The sequence below is a fragment of the Pristiophorus japonicus genome, chromosome 18 (genome assembly GCF_044704955.1).
Source record: "Pristiophorus japonicus isolate sPriJap1 chromosome 18, sPriJap1.hap1, whole genome shotgun sequence".
Classification (NCBI taxonomy): Eukaryota; Metazoa; Chordata; class Chondrichthyes; family Pristiophoridae; genus Pristiophorus; species Pristiophorus japonicus.
The window spans coordinates 98,428,348-98,450,503 of NC_091994.1; the positions used below are offsets into that span (position 1 = coordinate 98,428,348).

At 46.6% G+C, this 22,156-nt stretch overlaps 1 protein-coding gene across 6 annotated transcripts in view; it reads left to right on the forward strand.

The window, feature by feature from the left end:
• LOC139228926 (MORN repeat-containing protein 1-like) overlaps positions 1–22,156 on the forward strand; it is a 308,947-nt gene that overhangs the window by 116,663 nt on the left and 170,128 nt on the right. For 5 of the 6 annotated variants that reach the window (XR_011587642.1, XM_070860450.1, XM_070860453.1 and 2 more), the window contains exons 12-13: positions 10,242–10,393; positions 14,589–14,665. Coding sequence is in view for 4 of the 6 variants with exons in the window: in XM_070860450.1 (XP_070716551.1) it covers positions 10,242–10,393; positions 14,589–14,665 (229 nt within the window). In the remaining 2 variants the exon portion in view is untranslated. The remainder of the gene's footprint in view (positions 1–10,241; positions 10,394–14,588; positions 14,666–22,156) is intronic. The other variant, XR_011587643.1, reaches the window with a different exon arrangement.

The following is a 22,156-nucleotide window of genomic DNA, read 5'->3' on the forward strand; positions in this document are numbered from 1 at the left end:
TGTAGACATCAGATGGGAACAGGATCAGGCTTGGATGTGATGTCATCTGCTATCAAATAGCTCCCGGGTCCAGTAATGAAGAATACCAATGGTATGGCCTCATGTCTCTGCTTCTCGGTGAATATGCCAGTGGCTTTACAAACCCACCGACTTATGCACATTACAGAACTCTGTCGTGTCAGAAATGCGAAGCTTCAAATTGACAAGCTGTTTTTGTTTGAATGAATCATTGATTCCAGGTGCAGCCAGTCCATTGGAGTGGCAGGGGTCTGCTCTGTGCCCGTCATTCCCATGTGCCAAATTTTCAGCATCACTCCGGTCATCTTGTGAGCTGCCAAGGTGCCATAGGGCTGTCGGTGCCCTGTGGATCCATAACAGGGTCCAAGTTAGCTCCTGCGCAAGAGGAGCGAGGGAGGCTGGAAAAGGGGAAGACTTTAAGTAAAGGATGCAGTACTACACAGGAAATGCTGGGCATAAACCAAGAGCAATAGGGACAGTGCAGGAGATGCCAGACGCCATGTCTGGCAAACGCTGAGCGGAGGGAGAGGCCGAGAACATGGAAATCTGCTCATCTCCACGTGACATCTCCCGCTCTGCACTTGGCATGTCCACAGAATCTTCTGCACTTATCTCAGCCTATCTCCGTCGGTCAGCACTTCCTCGCAACCCCCCCCCCCATCCCCATAGTCTGTTTTTCACTCTCCTGTGTTGATTTTCTTCCCAGTCACTCAGCTAAATACTATTGCTGCACTGGCAGAACCACGGTCCTACATGTGCCATAGCAAATTAGGGTCACATTGATCATACGAGTCAAGAAAATGATAGGCAGGAAGGCACTAGTCTATAAAATGGACAAGATCCCATCTTGTTTGCAACTGAGGGAAATGCATTACTGTCAGCACTTAAAATGCTGTGAACAATTTAACTGCACTGGTGCTCAATGGTGCACAAATATTAGATTGCAAAAATGATCAATGAGGCCGATATTCTTCCCTTCTCAGTAGAATGTGCTCAGTGTGCAACCGATTTTTATATTTCGGTGACTTCCTCAATGGCCCCAGAAAAACTTGGCTTCCATTCCCGGCCCTGCATGTCACCTCCGGAGCCTCCCAAGGGCCCATCCGCGGGCCCCCTGCTCTTCCTCATCTACCAGTTTCCCCTTCCCCTTGTATACCAATGACACCCAGTTCTACCTCTCCACCACTTATCTCGACCACTCCACTGCCTTTGTGTGTTTGCCTGACACCTAGTTTTGGATTAACCCTTACTTCCTTCAGCTAAATATCGGGGAGACCAAAGCCGTCATCTTTGTCCACCACCACAAACTGCGTACCCATACCCTCCCCCCCCCACCTCCAGCCCCTCCCTGGCTACAGCCTCAGGCCTTTGTCCCTTTGGAACTCAATCTTTTACACTGTGGGATAAAGGTTTCTCCATGTCCTATTTTTGAAGAATTAATTTTGAAGATTAATTTGTTTGGATGAGATTCCTCTATATTCTATTTTAAATTAGTCATTAGTCAGTTTTAATGGTTGAATAATTTTGTTATCAAGCACAAGGGAGGAGATTCTACCCCAAGCCAGTATAAAGCATTTCTACTTCAGGTATAGCAAGGGTTAGGTGCAGAGTACAGCTCCCTCTATCCGTCTAGACTGTTCCTACAGAATAGTTTCACTTACTTTTACATTGGTTTTGTGGCATGTTATCATCAGTACTTACTGAAATGTGAGTCTCATACAGCCAGTGAAGGCCCTAAAATAACTTTACTGGAGGTGCTAAGGTGAGTGGCTGAGAAGACCCATTCCTTGGAACCCAGTATAACAACTGCTTCATTTCCAACCTAACCTTCTACTGACACCTGGAAATCCCTGGCCTAAGACCGCACAAAGTGGAGGAAAAGCATCCGGGAAGGCCCCGAACACCTCGAGTCTCTACGCCGAGAGCAAGCTGAAGCCAAGCGTAAACAGCGGATGGAGTGCACGGCAACCCAAGCACCACACCCACCTGTTCCTTCAACCACCGTCTGCCCCACGTGTGACAGAGTCTGTAGGTCCCGCATTGAACTCATCAATCACATGAGAACTCATTTTTAGTGTGGAAGCAAGTCATCCTCGACTCCGAGGGACTGCCTAAGAAGAAGAACCTTCTACAATGAAGCCTGTTTTTGATTTTCATTTTTCACATATCCTTTAATGCAAACATACTGAAGAATAGCTCACTCTTGTGCTGCAGATCCTTGACAGGGTTATCTTGTGTAGGACCCTTCATAGCAGCTGAGAAAGACCGAAATCAGCACAGAAGATGCTGGAGGGAAGAGGAGTGAAGAAACAGCTGACAGAGAGTAAAAAGTGCCCCAGAGCAGAACAAGAGAGGTCATCCCATTACTCTGGGTCAGATTCTAACTGAGACCCTAGAGGTGACAGTCTGCTTAACCATTGCACAGCTCTGTACCCTTCATATTTGATATACACTTAAGGGAATTTCCGATAAAGGATAGTGTAGGACAACCAACAATTCTGATTAGTTGCAAAAATGGCCTTTTTATGTTTATGAAATGACAATTTAGAGCTGCTTTTGGAGCTTTCTTACCCCAATACCCCCAAATTAGCCAATCTCCTGTGGTGTTGCAATGGAAAGTCAAGACCTTGGGCTAGAACCTCCACTTTTTTTGCATGCTTAACGACCACTTAATGCCCATTTTACCGCTGAAATGACGAATAACGCCCATATATCGCCCATTTTGGCACAAAATGGAAACTGGCGGGCATTTTCAGAAACTTATTGCCTAGTATTACTTTCCCCATGTGCGTAACGCCAGGAAAAAATATTACTGCCCGCCCACTTTTTTTTGGCGGAATCAGCAGAATGGGCGAATTCAACGCCAATAATATCGCCCAGCGTTACCTTCCGCATGGAATTAATGCCAAGATTCAATATTAATGCCCGCCCACTGTTTTTTGTCGTAAAGAGCATATTTACCCAAACTAGCGGCCATGGAGATCGGCCATCGTCGATTTCACCAGCTCCCATCGCCCACAGCTCACATCGCCCACAATATCGCTCACTCAAAAAAACGCCCATAAAAAGTGGAACTAACCGGAACGAATCACAGCGTTATGGATGCCACGTTGTAGATTATATGTCACGTCCTTTAAAAGGCTGCTGTGCTTCAACCTCGGCGGAGTTCAGATCTACTCTAAAGGTCGTTGGAGTTGATGTGAACATCTCTAAAAACATCTTGACCACACTGTGACCGATTGGAATTGAAGAGGTGAGTTTGTCGGGACATTCCTTGTTTGTGAGCAATCGGTGGAAAACAGAGAGCTACTGCAATGGGACCTGTCCCTTCTCACCCTTTCTTGGTGACCAAATACATGCAGCAGACTCGACATCGCCAAAGGAACGCTCCACTGCATTATGTGCCCAATGAATGAAGTGACAGATAGATGAGGAGGACCAGATGTTACACGCCCCGCAAGTACAAGGCGAAGCATTTTTACCTCGACTTGCCCGAGACCACCTGCCTTCTGAGACTGCACTTCCACAAAGAGGTTATCACTGAGGTATGCCAGCTGATGAGGGCAGATCTGCAGCCCTTATGCCAGCACCATCAGAACTGCCCGTCGAGGTCAAAGTCACCGTGGTACTGTCGTTCTACGCCTCGGGTTCTTTTCAGGCCACAGCTGGCAACATTTACGGACTTTCTCGGCATGCCACACATCGCTGCATTAGACAGGTCACTGAAGCCCTGTACGCACGCAGGAGCGATTTGATCAGTTTCCCTCTGATCAGGGAGGCAGAGAGTGAGAGGGCTCTAGGATTCTCCAGAATTGCAAACTTCCCCAAGGTGCAGGGAGCAATAGACTGTATGCACATCGCGATTGGGCACCTTTTCAGGATGCTGAAATTTTCAGGAACCGCAAGGGATTCCACTCTCTGAATGTTCAACTGGTTGTCGACCACCAGCACATTATACTGGCAGTGAATGCTCAATTTCCGGGCAGCATCCATGATGCTCACATCCTGCGTGAGACCACTGTATCTGACTTGTTTAACAATGAGCCACAAGGTCAATGCTGGATGCTTGGGGACAAAGGATATGGCCTCGCCACCTGGCTGATGACCCCCCTGCGAGACACCCCACACCGAGACCAAGAGACAATACAACGAGAGCCACAGAGCAACTCGCAATATCATGGAGAAAACCATTGGAATGCTGAAGCAGCGCTTTAGATGCCTGAACCACTCAGGAGGCGAGCTCCAATACCACCCTGAGCAGGTAGCTCAATTCGTGGTGGTGTGCTCCATGCTGCACAACTTGGCTATCAGGAGGGGACAAGAACTGCCTGATGAGTCTGACAGTCCACCTCACCAGAGAGAGAATGAGGAGGTGGATGCTGACATCAGCCCAGACAATCAGGCTGACGTTGAAGCCATACCCCCGACCCCGCCCCTGCAGATCGCATGACAGGGCCCACTGTGGCATGATAGCTGCAGGAGCCTTACGTCAGGAGCTCATCAATGATCGCTTTGCCTGAAAGAACGATGGTGTTATTGACAAGGCTGACACACTGCTGGGTGTGCAGGTCATACATCAATGGTGGTCATCACCTTGGTGACAGTTAAAATTTAAATTGATTGAAGTTAAGTGTGATTATACTCTTTGATGTTAAGGAATCACCAGCATGTAATGGTGCAGCTATCTGAGCCAATGTGCTACAAGGTTTTGTTAAATAAGAAACATTTAAACCGAACATTAGTCTGAAATCATCAGGATTTCTGTACAAACCAACCCTTTCCCCCCTCCCCCCCCCCCCCGCATCTCCTCCCCACCTCTACCCCTACCCCTACCCCTTCCCCTCCTGACTCCAAGCCGCCTGGCCGAGGTGGTCCTCAGGCGATGCTTCATTGTGGGGGGGCGGGGGGGTGACAGCCGAACCACTGCTTGGACAGATATGGGAGAGGACGATCCCGAGGTGGGAACATGCTCCGAGCCATAAGCAAGATGTTGCTGTTGCTCTCGTGTGGTTGACATTGTGGTTGCATATCCTTGGGCTGTAGTCCGGTGCTCCGGGACCACTGGGAGCCCTATGCCACCAGTGTTCCTGGCTACCAGCTCCAGGGCCTACTCCATCCCTTCCATGTTATCATGTTATTTCTTATTTGCCAACTATGTTCTTGGTGCTTAGTAGGCTTTTTGCTGCTGGTGAATCTCCATCGTTGCTCCCACAACAGCCAAACAGGCACACACCACAGCCACACATGCTTTCAGCACCTCTGAGCTCCCTCTCTCTCTGTCTCCTCTTCTGCGCATGTCATGATGACCCTTGATCTCCTGAATCGTGGGAATCGAGCGTTGCCGTGCCGTTGCTAAGAACGGCCACACTTTACAGCAGAAGGTCAAAAAAATTTAACACAACCAACCATTTGATATCGCTCGCAGTAACGTTCATTTTCAAAAATGTAAACTAGGTGTTTTGAGAATGGGCGAGAAGCCAGCGATCTGAAAAGCCTTTTTTAACGCCCACGCCGGAAATAACACCCATTTTTGGGCGATAAGCACAAAAGTGGAGGTTCTAGCCCCTTGTGTTTTTCAGATGAAGCTGCCGCCACTGGGAGGAGGGTGTAATTACACCACGAAAAGTTTACATAGGCAGTTTCCATCATAAATATGGACATCGAAATTTGTAATCAAAAAAATAGACAGATAGTGCACTCGGACATAAGACTTGTAATGATGCACAATAATTAGATAATATTTACAATGTTAAGAAGGGGCATGTACTGCTAAACTACATATTTAATAAAGAAATTCCCCACTTTATCACACACTCACCAGAGCAAGCTTACTGGGTAAATGCACCGTGGTACTGAGGCATACTGAGTTAGTTGATCCCAGATAGTGTGGTAGTAGGAGCGTTACTGTCACCCTCAGTGCGCTAGGGCTGGGAGAGGGGAGATTCTCGACCACTAAAAGAAAGACTTAAATTTATAAAGCGCCTTTCATAACCATCGGATGTCTCAAAGCGCTTTACAGCCAGTGAAGTACTTTTAGAGTGTAGTCACTTCGAAATAGCGCATGGGATCTTTTATATCCACTTGAGAGAGCAGACGGGGCCTCAGTTTAACGTCTCATCCGAAAGACGGCTTCCTCAGCACTGCACTGGAGTGTCAGCCTAGATTTTTTTGTGCTCAAGTCTCTGGGGTGGGACTTGAACCCACAATTTTCTGACTCAGAGGGGAGAGTGCTACCCACTGAGCCACAGCCAGCAGTGTCAAGTTAGCTCAGCAGGCAAGTGCCTGTGTGCAAATCTCAGGTGAAGGCCATATCTAATGCCCTCCCACAGTCAAATAGCCTACCAGCAATGGTTTTCTGCACTCGAGTACAAAGAATGTTCACTTGGGTGTGGAACTGGGAAAGTGTCAAAGCCTGCAGGAGAAAACATTCAGGAAAAGATAAACAAGGCATGTTTGGCAGTAAGAAAGCGCAAACTCGTAACTTGTGCATTTAGGTGCTACGCTAATTGCAAATGACGTGGCTTTTACCCCTTCCGAAGAGTAGTGACTAATTCAGACAATTCACTTCTGATAAAGCTTTTACGTTAATAAATTAAATGAACAATTAACACTGCCAAGGTTAACTGGGAGCATATCTCATGCATCGGGCCCAGTGACCTATTAGCCAGTGAAAATGGCCTCCAGATTGGAGCAAACACTCAAAAATATAGAGACTGGGGCAGGGAGGGAAAGTTCTACTGTTGCTGTGAGGCACAGACTCCAGCATTTTGCACTACAATGATGTTGGGGCTACCACCAGCATCACTCTAGGTGAGTGTTTCATCCTCAGTCTTTGTTGCACAGCCCTTTGGTTACTCTGAGGAGTTAATCGTGTGTATGTTTGCAGTTTTTTTTAATCTTAAAGAAATAAAAATCTGAACAGATGGGAAAGGATTAGGTGATTGACTCTGAGTGTCAGACAGCATGGAAGTGAGCTGTTTGCTAACACAAACAGATTTATCTCCCCTGCTCTTCTGGCACGATCAATGGTTTCCACTGCGTTTGGCATTCTAACTTAAGTCATTGAGTACCATGGTGATAGTGATGCTCAGGAACCAGAAATGCACTGCCACTTCCCCACAGGGCATTATACACAGTCCCATGCTCCATCATCTCAACAAAATCAGTTGACTTCAAATTCCTCCCTCAATTCCTCTTCACTGTGGGGAGAAAAGAGGGAAGGATGGTGAGCATACACCAGACCTTTGCCCCAATAAATAAAATCACGTAGATAAATCTACATCAGTCTAGAAAAGAGAAGGCTGAGGGTTGACCTAATATATAATTTAGCAGTACATGCCCCTTCTTAACATTATCTGATTATTATGTATCTAGCTGCATCATTACAAATATTATGTCCAAGTGCACTACATAGCAAAATGTCCCATGGCGAATAACAAGTGCATTATCAATAAAAGAACATTTTGACACCGAATCACAGAAGGAGATATCAGGACACATGACCAAAAGCTTGGTCAAAGAGGTAGGTGTTAAGGAACATCTTAAAGGAGAATAGCGAGGCGGAGAGGTTTAGGGAGGGAATTCTAGAGCTTAGGTCCAAGGAGATTGAAAGAACGGCCGTCAATGGTGGAGCGATTAAAATCGGGGTGTGCAAGAGGCCAGACAGAATTGGAGGAGTTCAGAGATCTCGAAGGCTTGTAGGGCTGGAAGAGGTTACAGAGATAGGGAGCGGTGAGGCCATGGGGGGATTTGAAAACAAGGATAAGGATTTTAAAATTGTTGTGTTGTCAGATCAGGAACCAGTAAAGGTCAAAGCTCAAGAAGTCCAATACCATCCAAGACAAAGTAGTTCACTTGATGGATGCCCCTGCCATTGAGCAACCTTCCACAAGCAGCCAGTGTATATTATCTACAGGATGCATTGCAGTAACTCAGAGAGCTTACTGCATAGATATCTCCTAACCCAGTGACCTCTACCACTGGGAAGGAGAAGAGCAGCAACGTCATGGGAATGCCATCCGCTCCAAATTGGATATATCCCCATCCGACTTGGGGATATATCCTCCTTCTTTCATCATCACTGGATCAAAGTCCTGATGTTCCCCTACCTAATGCTATTGTGGGAGCACCATCAACACAAGGACTGCAGCGGTTCAAGGAGAAGGCCCACCATCAACCTTCTTAGGGCAACTAGGGATGGGCAATAAATGCTGGCCGTGCCAGCAAGGCTCAATTCTCAAGGACAAGTAATAAAAAAGTAAAAGCTCAAATTCTGTCATTCAATCTCTCCTGACTTCAACCCTATCACAGACCTTCACTGTTGTTTTTTCCTTCCATCCCCACTTTTGTTGGGGCAAAAATTGCCCCTTCCCTTAAGGCCTGTTACTGCCAGAAATCGTGGCCACGCTGCGGAGTGCCATGGCCACCGATTTTTCGTATAATGGCTGCCATTTTGAATGCTGAACCGCTACCCCCCCCAACCACTGCTCCGCTGCTGACGAGCGCCATCAGAGCGCGCACCGCCGATGTTCTCCCCCCACCCGATGGCGAAAGTCCACTGAAAAAATCTTGCTCCCGCTGTGCAGTGCCAAGGGCAGCTTTTTCTCCCGGTGCACTGAGCTTTGTGTCCTTCTAAAATGGCGGTGCGGCTCCCATTAAAGGGGAGGACTTACTGCCGGTGCCGCCATGTTTTTTTTGGGGCCGGCCGACTGCCATGTCGGGACCGACAATTATGCCCCAGGCAGCCTGACACCCCTCTTGGTGGCCCAGTGGACTGAACTTAAAGAATCGCGCAGGCTCTCCCCTTTAAGTGAAGAGCGAAGTCGTGGTGATGCGGTACCGTGATGACTGACAGCGGCAGCCACCACACCCGCCCCCAACTTCCGCCCCTCTAGACTGCGATCCTCCGCTTACCACCGCACATCCGACCCCATTATGCCTGACTTCCGGTCCGCTGAAAATAAAAGCCAAGGAGTGGAATTTCGCTCAAGAGGCCACCGCATCCACCGGGCCGGTAAAATCAACAGACACGGGGCAGGTGCGCCGTTTCCAGCGGTGAGCTATTTCGGCCCCATTACATCTGTAACATTTTCTAGTTCTGATGAAGGGTCATCGACCTGAAACGTCAACTCTGTTTCTCTCCACAGATGCTGCCTGCCTGCTGAGTATTTCCAACATTTTCTGTTTTTATTTCAGATTTCCAGCATCTGCAGTATTTTGCTTTTGTAAAGGCTCAAATTATTGTCAATAAATAAAACATCCGTTCCAGTATCGCATTTCATTGTTCATTGTGCCATTATGGCTCTGAGTTAGGCTGTCACAGGCAGCCATCGCACATTGTTCAGCGGAAGACGCTTGGTAAGCAAAATGAGATGACAGCTAATGTCAAATAGAAAACCTAACTATAATGAGACTCTGGGTAACCTTGGGTTATATTCCTTGAAGATGAGGTTAGGAGGTGATCTGACAATTGAGAGGTTAAAAATAATTGACAGGATTGAAAGTGAATGACTCTTCCTGACTCTTAATTTGGAAATCCAGAAACAGTGTTCCAAAATCTATTATCATTTGAACTGAACCAGTTAAAAGCAAATCCAGAAAAAAAAACCTCTTCAAACAAAGAATTGTGACAATGTGGATCACACTGGCCCAAAAGGCAATTGTTGCAGAATCATCAATTGAGGTGTTTAAATAGGAGTAAATTAGCCCCTCCCTACCACTGTATCCTCCTTCATCCCTAAAACCCATCAAGATCTCTGCACTCCTCCAATTCTGGCCTTTGCTCACCGCCAATTTTTATCGCTCCACCATTGGCGGCCATGCCAGCAGCTACCTAGGCCCGAAGCTCTGGAATTCCCTCCCTAAAACTCACCGCCTCTACCTCTCTGTCTCTCTCCCTTTAAGCCGTTCCTTAAAACCTACCCCTTTCACCAAGCTTTTGGTCACCTGTCCTAATATCTCTTTATGTGGCTTGATGTCAAATTTTGTCTAATAATGCTCCTGTGAAGCGCCTTGGGCCGTTTTTACTACATTAAAGGTGCAATATAAATGCAAGTTTTTGTTGTAAGGGTATTAAGGAAAATGGAGATAGGTTGGGGACTAAGGGTTGTGGCTAACAAAATGTCAGATCAGACTCGATGGGCCACATGTCCTGGTCCTGTATTTGTGCTCCTAACACCAGTGGTCAGTGTGAATGCACTAATTGATTGTTCATACTTTTGCAGGGTGCCAGATCTCTCCATCAGAGGAAAATAGTTCCATTCCTACTCTGAGCTATCAAAAAGCAGAATGTGGCTACGCGTTGTTTCAGGATATTGTCCTCGCTCCGCCCCCCGTTTGCTATCGCCCCTTCGTAATTCTGGACGAACTGGAGAAGGTAAAAGCTTCGAAACCCAACATGCTTCTCAAATCTTCGTACAAGGCATCTGTTAAAATGTAGACAACGACACAACCCATTTGACTCTGATCCATGATGTTGCTTGATTAGGCTATCTCACTCAAAGCGGCTATGGGAAATGTAGAAATATGAGATGGTGTCATAGGGGCCACTCTTCCACGCTCGTGTTAGGGCAGGGTGGAAGGGAGCTTCACATGCACGCAAAAAACATATTTCAGAAATGATTCCCTACTCCCCTACTCAATACCATCCTCGATCGGCAGGGCTGGTGGGGTACTTCAGCCCACGGACATTTGCAGATAGCTTCAGAGCAGGTCTTGGCCAGCATACCGAAATGAGGCATATAGGGAGCTCCCTCGCTGTTAATCTTTCCTGCCTCACTGGGTAAGACTTAACCACATCTTAAGAGGATTAATATTTATTCAATTTCACATTTTCGAAATTCCTCTCCAGATCTATTCTGCGGATTCCGCCACGCAGCCATGCTGCATGACCTTTCCCAGCAGAGCTGATGTTGATACCCCACAGCCGCGTCGACCTACTCCCTGATCTCTCCATCCTTTGCCGAAGCATCTCCATAGAGCAGCCAACTCACAGTGCAGGGATTCCCAGAGGCAGGGGGAGTTTTCTGCACCACTTGGATAAAATACCAGAGAAGCAGGCGGTCTGCCAACCGTGTGCCCCTGATGATTATTAAGACTAACTATCCCTGTTGGTACTGAGATTCTCACTGAGCCATTAGATGGAGCAGCTCGATGTGGTAATGAAAGAATTGAAAGACTTACAGTTCTATAGCGGCTTTCACAACCTCAGGAGGTCCCAAAGCACTTTACACCCAATTAAGTACTTTTGAAGTGTAGTCACTGTTGTAATGTAGGGAAATGTGGCAGCCAGTTTGCGCACAGCAAGGTCCCTCAAACCGCAATGTGATAATGACCACAGTATCTTGTTTTCTAAGTGATGTTGGCTGAAGGATAAATATTGACCAGGACACCAGGGAGAATTCCCCTACTCTTCTTCGAAATAGTGCGATGGGATCTTTTATGTCCACCCAAGAGGGTACGGGGCCTCGGACTAACATCTTGTATGAAAGATAGCACCTCCACGGGAGAGTAGAGTAGAGTTAGGCCGCAGAAAAGGAAAGGGTCCTGCACATTTGATGCTGTTGCAGCTCCTGCCACCATCATAGGCAGTCCCTCGGAATCGAGGAAGACTTGCTTTCACTCTAAAAATGAGTCCTTCGGTGGCTGAACAGTCCAATACGAGAGCCACAGTCCCTGTCACAGGTGGGACAGATAGTGGTTGAGGGAAGGGGTGGGTGGGACTGGTTTGCCGCACGCTCTTTCCGCTGCCTGCGCTTGATTTCTGCATGCTCTCGGCGATGAGATTCGAGATCCTGCCACAGCCTATGTATCATTCATTTGGCCGGCATATGTTCCACAGGTGTTGGGAGGGCGTGCTGGAGCTGTGACTGGGGTTTGGATCTTCTTGCTGCAGGCGATAGAAGTTTAAACATGAAGCCTTGCAAGTCAGCAGTTCCCGGCCAGCTGCAGGTAGCGTTCTTCCAGCTTCAATCACATGTTTCAACCACAAATGGCACTGTGACAATTCCAGGTGGCAGGAAAAGTCTACTGACTTGCCCAGAACTATTTAACCACTAATGCAGATCAGTGCTTACTTCACCATTCAATTCCAACATGAAACAGTGCCTGCCTTTATATATGCCTCATCACATCTCGCCGTGCTTCACAGCTAATGAATTGCTCTCAATGTTAGTCGCCGACGTTAGGAAAGCAGACGTGGCAGCCATTCATTTTTGCAAAGATCCCTACAAACAGCAATAGGGTTGAACAACCAGTATTTTCGATGGTATGCTTTGAGGGAGGAATGTCAGCTCCCTGTCCTTTTTCAAAATAGCACATTGTGATACCAGCCTCGTGGCAGCTTGGTTCCAATTCGTATCTTGTCCTGCTCAACATTTGTTCTCAGGATATCTGTGTCACTGGCAAGGCCGGCATTTATTGCCCATTTCTAGTTGGCCTGAGAAGGTGGCGTTGAAGGGCGTTCTCCTTAATAGGCCATTTAAGAGGGCAGTTAGGAGTCAACCACGGTTGGTGTGGAACTGGAGTCATACATAGGTCCAGACTGGGTAAAAAGAAAGACTTGGATTTATATAGCGCCTTTCACGACCACCGGACGTCTCAAACACTTCATAGCCAATTAAGTACTTTTGCAGTGTAGGAAACACGACAGCAAGGTCCCACAAACAGCAATGTGATAATGACCAGATAATCTGTTTTTGTTATGTTGATTGAGGGATAAATTTTTGCCAGGACATCGGGGAGAGCTCCCCTGCTCTTCTTTAAGGTAATGCCGTGGGATCTCTTACATCCACTAGAGAGAGCAGGCAGGACCTCAGTTTAACATCTCATCCAAAAGACGGCAGCTCTGACAGTGCAGCACTCCCTCAGTACTGCACTGGAGTGTCAGCCTAGATTTTTGTGCTCAAGTCCCTGGAGTGGGACTTGAACCCACAACCTTCTGACTCAGAATGCTACCAACTGAGCCACAGCTGACACGGTGGGTAAGGATGGTAGTTTCCTTCCCTAAAGGACTTTGGTGAACAAGTTGGGATTGGGATTTTAGAACAATACTATCATAATTTGTCCTGCTAAGCTATATTTAAACTAAGAATCATTCTAATGAACCGCTTTTATGCATTTGTCTAATTTGACCGGCGGTACCTCCACTTTACCACTACTCCCACTTGACAAGGGGAAAGCCATCCAGACAAGGGGAAATCCCAGCTCCAATCCTTTGTCCAAGCCTTTGAGTTAGCTCATCTTGGCCAGGCTACCAATACAAGCACAATGAATGGCTTGCGTGCCCACTGCATTAGATAGGGTCTTGGCCGGCATCCAGTGACGTCTGCTGAAAAATGTGGGTTTGTGCACATCAGGGAAGGGCAAGATTGGCTTCACCAAATAGCTTTCCAATTGTCTCGGCTCAAACATCAAGAATGAAGAAGTCCAGTATCACTTGGGTCGTCGTCGTCTTAGGCGATCCCTCGTATCAAGGATGACCTGCTTCCTCACCAAAAAGGGATGAGTTCACAGGTGTTTCAATGAAGGACCTAATATTCCAGATCCAGAACTACATGTTGAAGGGTGGAAGATGCCTGTGTGTGGATTTTGTTAACATGTGGTGGCCGTTGTACACCAGCCACCACACGGGCTTGACAGAGCTAGGTCTTGGTCCAGTGGCAAGGATTAATCAATATTGACATCTTGTATGATATTGACTACATGTAAAAGATTACAAAGCTACCAGATTTGATAACTGCCTGATCTCGCTGATCATGCCTTAAGGTAGTGATAGAATGTGCCTCTGTGTCTCTGGGCTAGGAAAAGGAAATTAGGTGGGGTTACCTGCTCTTTGTTTCTCTCTGTCAACCCTGCTGGAAAGTATATGTCTCTGGATTTCAAATGAAAATCTGTTTTGGCCTAGCTGTGTTTTACCCTCTTTAATCAACACTTGGGCTGTCCAGGCTCACATTTGGGCATTAGAGCTGAGCATTACTAGCATTAGTATAACTGTATCCTAGGGGCCCAGAAGAGGCGAGGACCCAGGGGCAGCATGGGCCAGCCCACACTGCGATATGTGTCCGTGCAGCAGAGCACTTGGGCAAGATACCAGATGGCACCCAGCAGATTCCACATGAGTCTTAAAGTAAGCTTAGTCTAGTTATCAGGATAAAAGATTGAAATCCTTACTTAGGTACCCAGAGCAATCCTGGAGTGATCTGCTCTGCTAGTCGGAGAGATTGGAACAGATATTCAATGTACACCGGCCTAGTACCTCCAGGAACCTGGCCTGGTACCTTGAATGAACCATGTTGGTACTGCCACCAACAACCAGTGGAACCATGGTTCCATACCCCAGTATGAGTTTGCATCTTGCAGAGAGAAGAGGAGAAAAAATATTCTGTAAGAAGACATCAAAGATGTATTTGTGTTGATGGAAATCCAACTTGCAAAAGTTTTTTTGCCTGCAGATATGCAAATAGTTACGGGATGAGACTACAAACCATGACATGAGTAGCCACTATGTTAAACTCAATATCTATTGTACTTTGTGTTGTAAAAATGACTAAGTCTTATCTTCTCAAATGCAGAAAGCAAGCAAGAAGTCAAGCAACAGAGAAGTGAGTGACAAAGGATCAGTCTCACAGGAGAAGATAACTGAGAGCAGGTGGGTGTGAGTTGCAGCTTAGTCAGTACAAGCGCCTCTATGTAGTACTTAACACAATGCCCCACGCCTGGGGAGAAGCAGCAAGCAGTTGTTAGCTCATTTTCCTCGTACTCTACAGATGAGGTTGCTGCAGTAACAAGCTGCTGGTCTGGGGAGCAAGGACTGTCAGGTTGCTGAGGTGACGATATTGTGAGAGGCCACTTTTGGACGGTCTATTACAGAAGCACTTAGAGACCTTTAGGTAGAGAGCCCCACAGAGCAGCAACATCATAAAAATAATTACACATCTCAGCATGGTAACAAAAATCATTCTAAAAGGTCACAGCAAATGCTAGAAATACACAGGAGGTCTGTCAGCAGCTGTAAAGACAAACAATGGGTTAATGCTTTGGATAGAGGCTGCTACTTAGCCTGGCTTTTAGTACCATATTAGTGACACATTGATGTGGCACAGGTGGCAGCTGCAACAAAGTAAACTTGCCAGGTTTGCAAAGCTTGGTGGCTGGGATCCTGCTTGCTTCCTGCTGGCTTCCTGCTTGGTTCCTGCTGGCTTCCTGCTTGGTTCCTGCTGGCTTCCTGCTGGGCTCCCGGCCTCTTTCTACAGATGCTGATGGACTTGCTGTACAGTTCCAGCATCGTCTGTAATAAGAAAAAAGGCTGCAAATGTTCAGGGTTCACCTTCAGAGAGGGAATGGCTGACACAGTAAATTGTCCTTTCACCTCTGGCACAAATCTAGCTCACCGACATGGAACCAAAGCCAGCTCACTCGCTGCTGGCTGCAGGTGTCCGAAACTAATTGCTTTTACACTGTAGGACTAATTTTACAAAATCATGCTCCCAGTGGGGAGCATCACACACCAGGAGCACAAATTGTGAAATTGCCAGCGGGCAAGGCTCTTTGCCAGGATTATAAGAACATAAGAAATAGGAGCAGGAGTAGGCCATAAGGCTCCTCGAGCCTGCTCCGCCATTCAATAAGATCATGGCTGATTTGATCATGGACTCAGCTCTACTTCCTTGCCGCTCCCTATAACCCCTTATCCCCTTAACGTTTTAAGAAACTGTCTATTTCTGTCTTAAATGTATTTAATGTCCCAGCTTCCACAGCTTCACAACCCTCTGAGAGAAGAAATTTCTCCTCATCTCAGTTCTGAATGGGCAGCCCCTTATCCTAAGATCATGTCCTCTAGTTCTAGTCTCCCCCACCAGTGGAAACATCCTCTCTGCATCCACCTTGTCAAGCCCTCTCATAATCTTATACAGTCACCTCTCATTCTTCTGAATTCCAATCAGTAGAGGCCCAACCTACTCAACCTTTCCTCATAAGTCAACCTCCTCATCCCCGGGATCAACCTTGTGAACCTTTTTGAACTGCCTCCACAGCAAGTATATCCTTTCGTAAATATGGAAACCAAAACTGCACGCAGTATTCCAGGTGTGGCCTCACCAATACCCTGTACAGCTGCAACAAGCCTTCCCTAATAATGCGTTCATAAAATTACCCTTACATCAGTGGGAATTCCAGTCTCTCTTCCTGATGGCATTATAGATCTACAAAACTGTTGGTCTGCGATTTGGTTATAAGGATAAATGAGACAGTTATAGAAATGTAAAAGCAGTGATCTAGCAGTGCGCATTTGCAATCTACCATTGGCGGCTGTGCTTTCAGCCATCTCGGCTCTAAACTCTGGAATTCCCTCCCTAAACCTCTCTGCCCCCCTCTCTCCCTTTAAGATGCTCTTTAAAACCTATCTCTGTGACCATGCTTTGCATTACCTGTCCTAATAATGTGGCTTGGTGTCAATTTTGTCTGCTTATGCTCCAGTGAAGCATCTTGGGACGCACGTTAATAAAGAAACTATATAAATGCAAGGTGTTGTTGTGGGGCTCCATATAAAAGCAAAGCTCAGCATGCCAATGGAGACTAGCTGAATGTGCAGGTGAGAAAGTGATGCATAGTAACTCTCTTCGCAAAACTGACTGAAATGTTGCTCACAAATGTGATGGGCCATTAGTGTGATGCATGTTCGCCCCTTTGGAGACACAAGCACACAGAATCTTTTGATGGGGTTACCTGCAAACATAGAGCCTGCTAATTGAGACACCAGAACATAGAAAAGCAAAATACTGTGGATGCTAACACTTAATACTTCAGGTGCAAATCTTGATTGGATCGGCTGGGGTTGATTTCTTTGGAACAGAGGAGGCTGAGGGGAGATTTAATTGAGGTGTATAAAATTATGAGGGACCTAGATAGAGTGGATAGGAAGGACCTATTTCCCTTAGCAGAGAGGTTAATAATCAAGAGGCGTGGATTTAAAGTACTTGGTAGAAGGATTAGAGGGGAGTTGAGAAATGTTTTCACCCAGAGGGTGGTGGGGATCTGGAACTCACTGCCTGAAAGGGTAGAAGCAGAAACCCTCATCGCATTTAAAAAGTACTTGGATATGCACTTGAAGTGCCGTAACCTACAGGGCTACAGACCAAGAGCTTTTTTCAGCCGGCACAGACATGATGAGCCGAATGGCCTCTTTCTGTGCCATAAACTTCTATGATTCTATGAAATATGAACTTGCCTGTTCTCTCCACAGATGCTGACTGTGGGTTGCAGCGTTTTTGTTTTGTTTCAGATTTTAAGCGTCTGCAGGATTTTGTTTTTCACCAGAACATAGAACCTGTCATTATGGACATCGGGTCTCAGAATATGTTAATGGCAAACATGCACACGCAAATACACACGCAGGCACACATACATACATGTACGCATTCACGCTCGCACGCACTCACACTCTGGGGCAGTAGCTAATGCCAGTTTCACATACACCTGATGCCCTCTAGTAACTTCACCCATGTGGCCATTCCTCATGTGTAGGCCTGGTGCCGATCAGCCATTTGACTCCGGGGGTCGTATAGCAAGAGTTTTCCAAGAAAGAATGGAAGAAAATGAGCAAATATATACACGGCAAATAAAGCACAACAGCGGCATATGTTAAATAACTTGAACGGTAGACTGGAAACTAGCTGGGGATATGCTTGCTGCTCTTGATTTTCCTGCCCCACACAGTGGAGCCATAAAAGTATTCTGCAGTGTATCTGTCACAGTCGATTCAAGCTGGGAAGCGTGTTGTGGCAACAATGCACTTAGCACCTCGTGTAGCAATGGTGTCTGGCAGACGGGTCACAGCAGGTAACTCTGTGACATCACCTCGTCTAGCAGCAGAGAGAACCAGCGCTGCTCTGGGACGGAAATGTATTAAATATAAATGGGACCCAAGAACCCAGAGGTAGTTTAAAGCAAACACTGAATTCTGGACATTTTTATTATAGGTACATAAACAGAGCTGATGAATTTCACTGCTTTAGCAACTAAGTAAATAATCTGTACTCTATAAAATCCAACCGTGCTGGTTATATATTTTCTCCTCATGGGGATTTAAGGTCCAATGTTTTTCATTTTATTTCTGGTGTAAAATTGTATTGCTGCAACAGTAAAAACATCACAGTCACCAATTAGTGTGATAAATTAAATCTATTGGTCATCACTTTGCAAGGTTGCGCAGTACATTTTTCCTGGTACCTCGTTTCTCATCAGAGGCAAAAACCACTCATATTCCCATGCTGGGATACAATTATACAGGAGGGAGCTGACCTCCAGTACCTTGCCCAAGCAGTCATCCATCGCGTGTCAGCCTAGGTGGTGAGTGTCGCTAGGCCACGCGCCTATAGAAGGGAAGGGGGGAAATTGGCACAGGAAATTGGCGTATGAATGCGATGTCCGCGAGTTGATGCGCCCCAGGGACAGTCGCTGTTCTCGGGCATTTTGCCAGGATAGTACCGTGTGGAAGCCAGGCACTTCTCCAGAATGGGGAGAAGGGAGGGAACATTATAGGGATAATCAGTCCCAGTGTCCTCATAAGGCAAGTGCAAATGTTCACGTTTCTGGTAGTGAATGGTGGTTTAACGATAAAGATGACTATCTCCCAAGATCTGACAGCAGTGTACACCCACAAATGTCATGGATCATGCCACCTGCCTCGGAACAACTTTAAAAAGAATTCATTCTCAGGATGTGGGCGTCGCTGGCAAGGTCAGCATTTATTGCCCATCCCTAAATGCCCTTGCCAAGGTGGGGGTGAGCCGCCTTCTTGAACCGCTGCAGTCCATTTGGTGAAGGTACTAACACAGTGCTGTTAGATAGAGAGTTCTAACATTTTGACCAGGCGCCCATGAAGCAACGGTGGATATTTGTCCAAGTCAGGATGGTGTGTGACTTGGAGGGGAATCTGGAGGTAATGGTGTTCCCATGCACCTCCTGTCCTTGTCCTTCTAGGTGGTAGAGGTCGCTTGTGAAACCGTGGTGATTTGCTGCAGTGCATCCTGTATATAGTGCACACTGCAGCCACAGTGCGCTAGTGGTGGAGGGAGTGGATCTTTGAAGTGGTGGATGGGCTGCTAATATGCTCAGCCAATTCAGCATGTTTGGCATGACGTAAAATTGAAGCATGACTCGGCATATATGATGCATCGGGCTGACTCAGCATCTGTTCCCAGGTCCGCAACTCCATTTACTTTTCATTTGAAGAAGATGGCCGACCTGCAAGATTCTTTGCCTTCCTTCTCCTTCAGCGCCTTTAGAGGAAAATGCAGATGTGCCTGTGCAGATCTCCATTTCCAAATTGCCCTCCGACGAGCTACAGGGGAGTACAAAGAGAGGACACTGTAAATGCGCAGGAGGGCAATGCAAAGAGGGTGTTTTGATGTCACTTATCTGCAAGCCACACATAATGTAAAAGGGCCGATACATCTCCTAATAGCTAGCAGAAGGTCAGGATTACATAACCACTGTCAGCTGGGGAGCCTTGCGTGATTGGGGGAGACACTAAAGAGATTGGGATAAAAAGAAACCCATTAAAAATATACAGATGGATATGATTTAAGCAGTCCAATGAAATGTTACAGACTCCTCCCTGCCCATCCCCCATTAATACATGTGCTGCAAATCTGTATCTGCCCTCAGGCACCAGCAGTCTATAAAGGGTGGCTTCTTGCCTTTGCTGCATTGTGTGGTGTACAAAGGCTGCACCCTCTGCGGTCCTGCTCATTTCACGCTTCATCTCCGAGCTTTTTCATCCTTCACCACAAATTTACATCCCTAAATTCACCGAACCATTCCTTACATTGAATATTGTACTGAGTTAGGAGGTTGTAGGTTTAAGCCCCACTCCAGAGACTTGAGCCACATAATCCAGGCTGACACTCCAGTGCAGTACTGAGGGGGCTGTCTTTCGGATGAGACGTTAAACCGAGGCCCCGTCTGCTCTCTCAGGTGGACATAAAAGATTCCATGGCACTGTTTCGAAGAAGAGTAGGGGAGCTATCCCCAGAATCCTGGCCAATATTTATCCCTCAACCAACATCGCTAAACCAGATTATCTGGTCATTATGACTTTACTGTTTGTGGGAGCTTGCTGGATGCAAATTGGCTGTTGCACGTCCTACATTACAACAGTGACTACACTTCAAAAGGACTTAATTGGCTGTGAAGCGTTTTGGAACATCTGAGGTTGTGATAGGTGCTATAATAAATGCCAATTCTTTTTTTACAAAACTGATCGCTTTCTTTTCTTCAATTTTCCTCCCTCCTCTCCTGAAGGCACTGACTGCTGCCTAGTGGATAGTTCCACAGGGGCTGTGCACCCCCTGCAACCTCATTCCTTGCTGCTGTTCATGTGTCAGCCTGGACAGTTACTGCCGACTATGCAACTGTCAGGGATATTGCAGCTGAACCTGATCCTGTCCTTTCCCGAGGTCTATACACACTCACTCACACACACTGCTTCCATCAGGGATCACTGAGCAGTCAGGAGAGGCTATATTATCCCTTCCCGCTTCCAGGGCTAATTGTAGGACCCATTCACCTCCCCAGGTGAGATCAGCTAGCCTAGCGTAAACAGGGGATGGAGCCTTGAACACTTCAGGTCTGTCAGAGCCAGTTCCTCGCTGGGCTGCTGCATGTACCAATGGAGTCAAAACTGATTAAAATCTCAGCAAATTACTTGCATTTTTAATTCAATTAGCAAAAATAACCCACGTCCCATATGATGGTGGTTAAGTTGCTTTGGGCAAACGAATCACATTTAAAAGCTGCCAAGGACATGAAGTACTGAACAAACTAATCATTCAATAGTCACCCGATCCGATGGTGATGCCACTCAGAAGAGACTTAAAAAAATATATTTCAAGCTTAATATTTCAAGCCAGTATTCAGCTAACCTTAGGTATACTTGGTCGTACTGAGTGTATTACGCTCTAAAATAGAGAGCAGGCAGATCTTAAAGCAATGCTAGTACCCCCGAGATGTTTTATTGGTCTTCTTTCTTCTTCTCACTGTTTCCTCTCCTCTTCTGAAGATGCTGATCCCTGGTAACATATGATCCCAATTGTACCGCTTTATTTCCTGCTGGGATACGGTTCCACTTTTTAAAAATTCATTCACAGGACGTGGACGTCGCTGGCAAGGTCAGCATTTATTGCCCATCCCTCAAAGGTTCTATGAATACAACTGAGTGGCTTGCTAGGCCATTTCAGAGGCCACATAAGAGTCAACCACATTGCTGTGGGTCTGGAATCACTTAGAGGCCAGACCGGATAAGGACGGCAGATTTCCTTCCCTAAAGGACATTTGTGAACAAGATGGGTTTTTATGATAATCCGGCAGTTTCATGGTCACCATTCCTGATACTAGCTTTTTATTCCAGATGTATTTAATTGAAGTTAAATTCCAGTGGTGGGAATGGAGCTCAGGAATCATTAGCCCAGGCCTCTGGATTACTCGTCCAGTTACATAACCACTATGCTACGTACAACTTGTTTCTGTCTCTCTCCTACTTGGATATGGTTCGATGTGTTAGTCTCTCTCCTGGTGGGATAGGAGTCAATGTGTCAGTCACTCCTGCTGGAATCCGGTTCCACTTGTGCCAGTCATTCCTGCTGGGATATGGGTCCACTTGTGCTAGTCACTTTCCAGTACCATTTAACCATTTATTCTAAACCATTTCCTTGTTCTTTTCCTACACCAGTCTTCACAAGTGAGCTTAGGCAGTGAGTGTCAGCTGGCTATTTGACTGCAGGAATCATCATAGCTGAATCCAATCCTATTCTCATTCGATATCCATCTGTGCAGTTTTCCAGCAGGGGGGTCACTGGATAGCGATTAAGAGTGGAAAGCCTTGGTAGGCATATTCCCAGCTTGCTGCATGCCCATTCACAGTAACACAATAGGTCATTCCTGTAGATATAAAATGTCTTGCAGTTTGCATTTTCTGTGCAGGAACTCTCACTAACCAGGCCAGGTTGTGTCCAGTCACCCTTGCTCCTGTTCCTTGCTGCCCTAGCCAATGGATCAGTCTGGCTTTCTTTGCCTTTTCTGCGTTACTCTCACCAACTGCAGTTCCCCATCAAAACCATTGCCTTGTTCCAGTCACACAGGA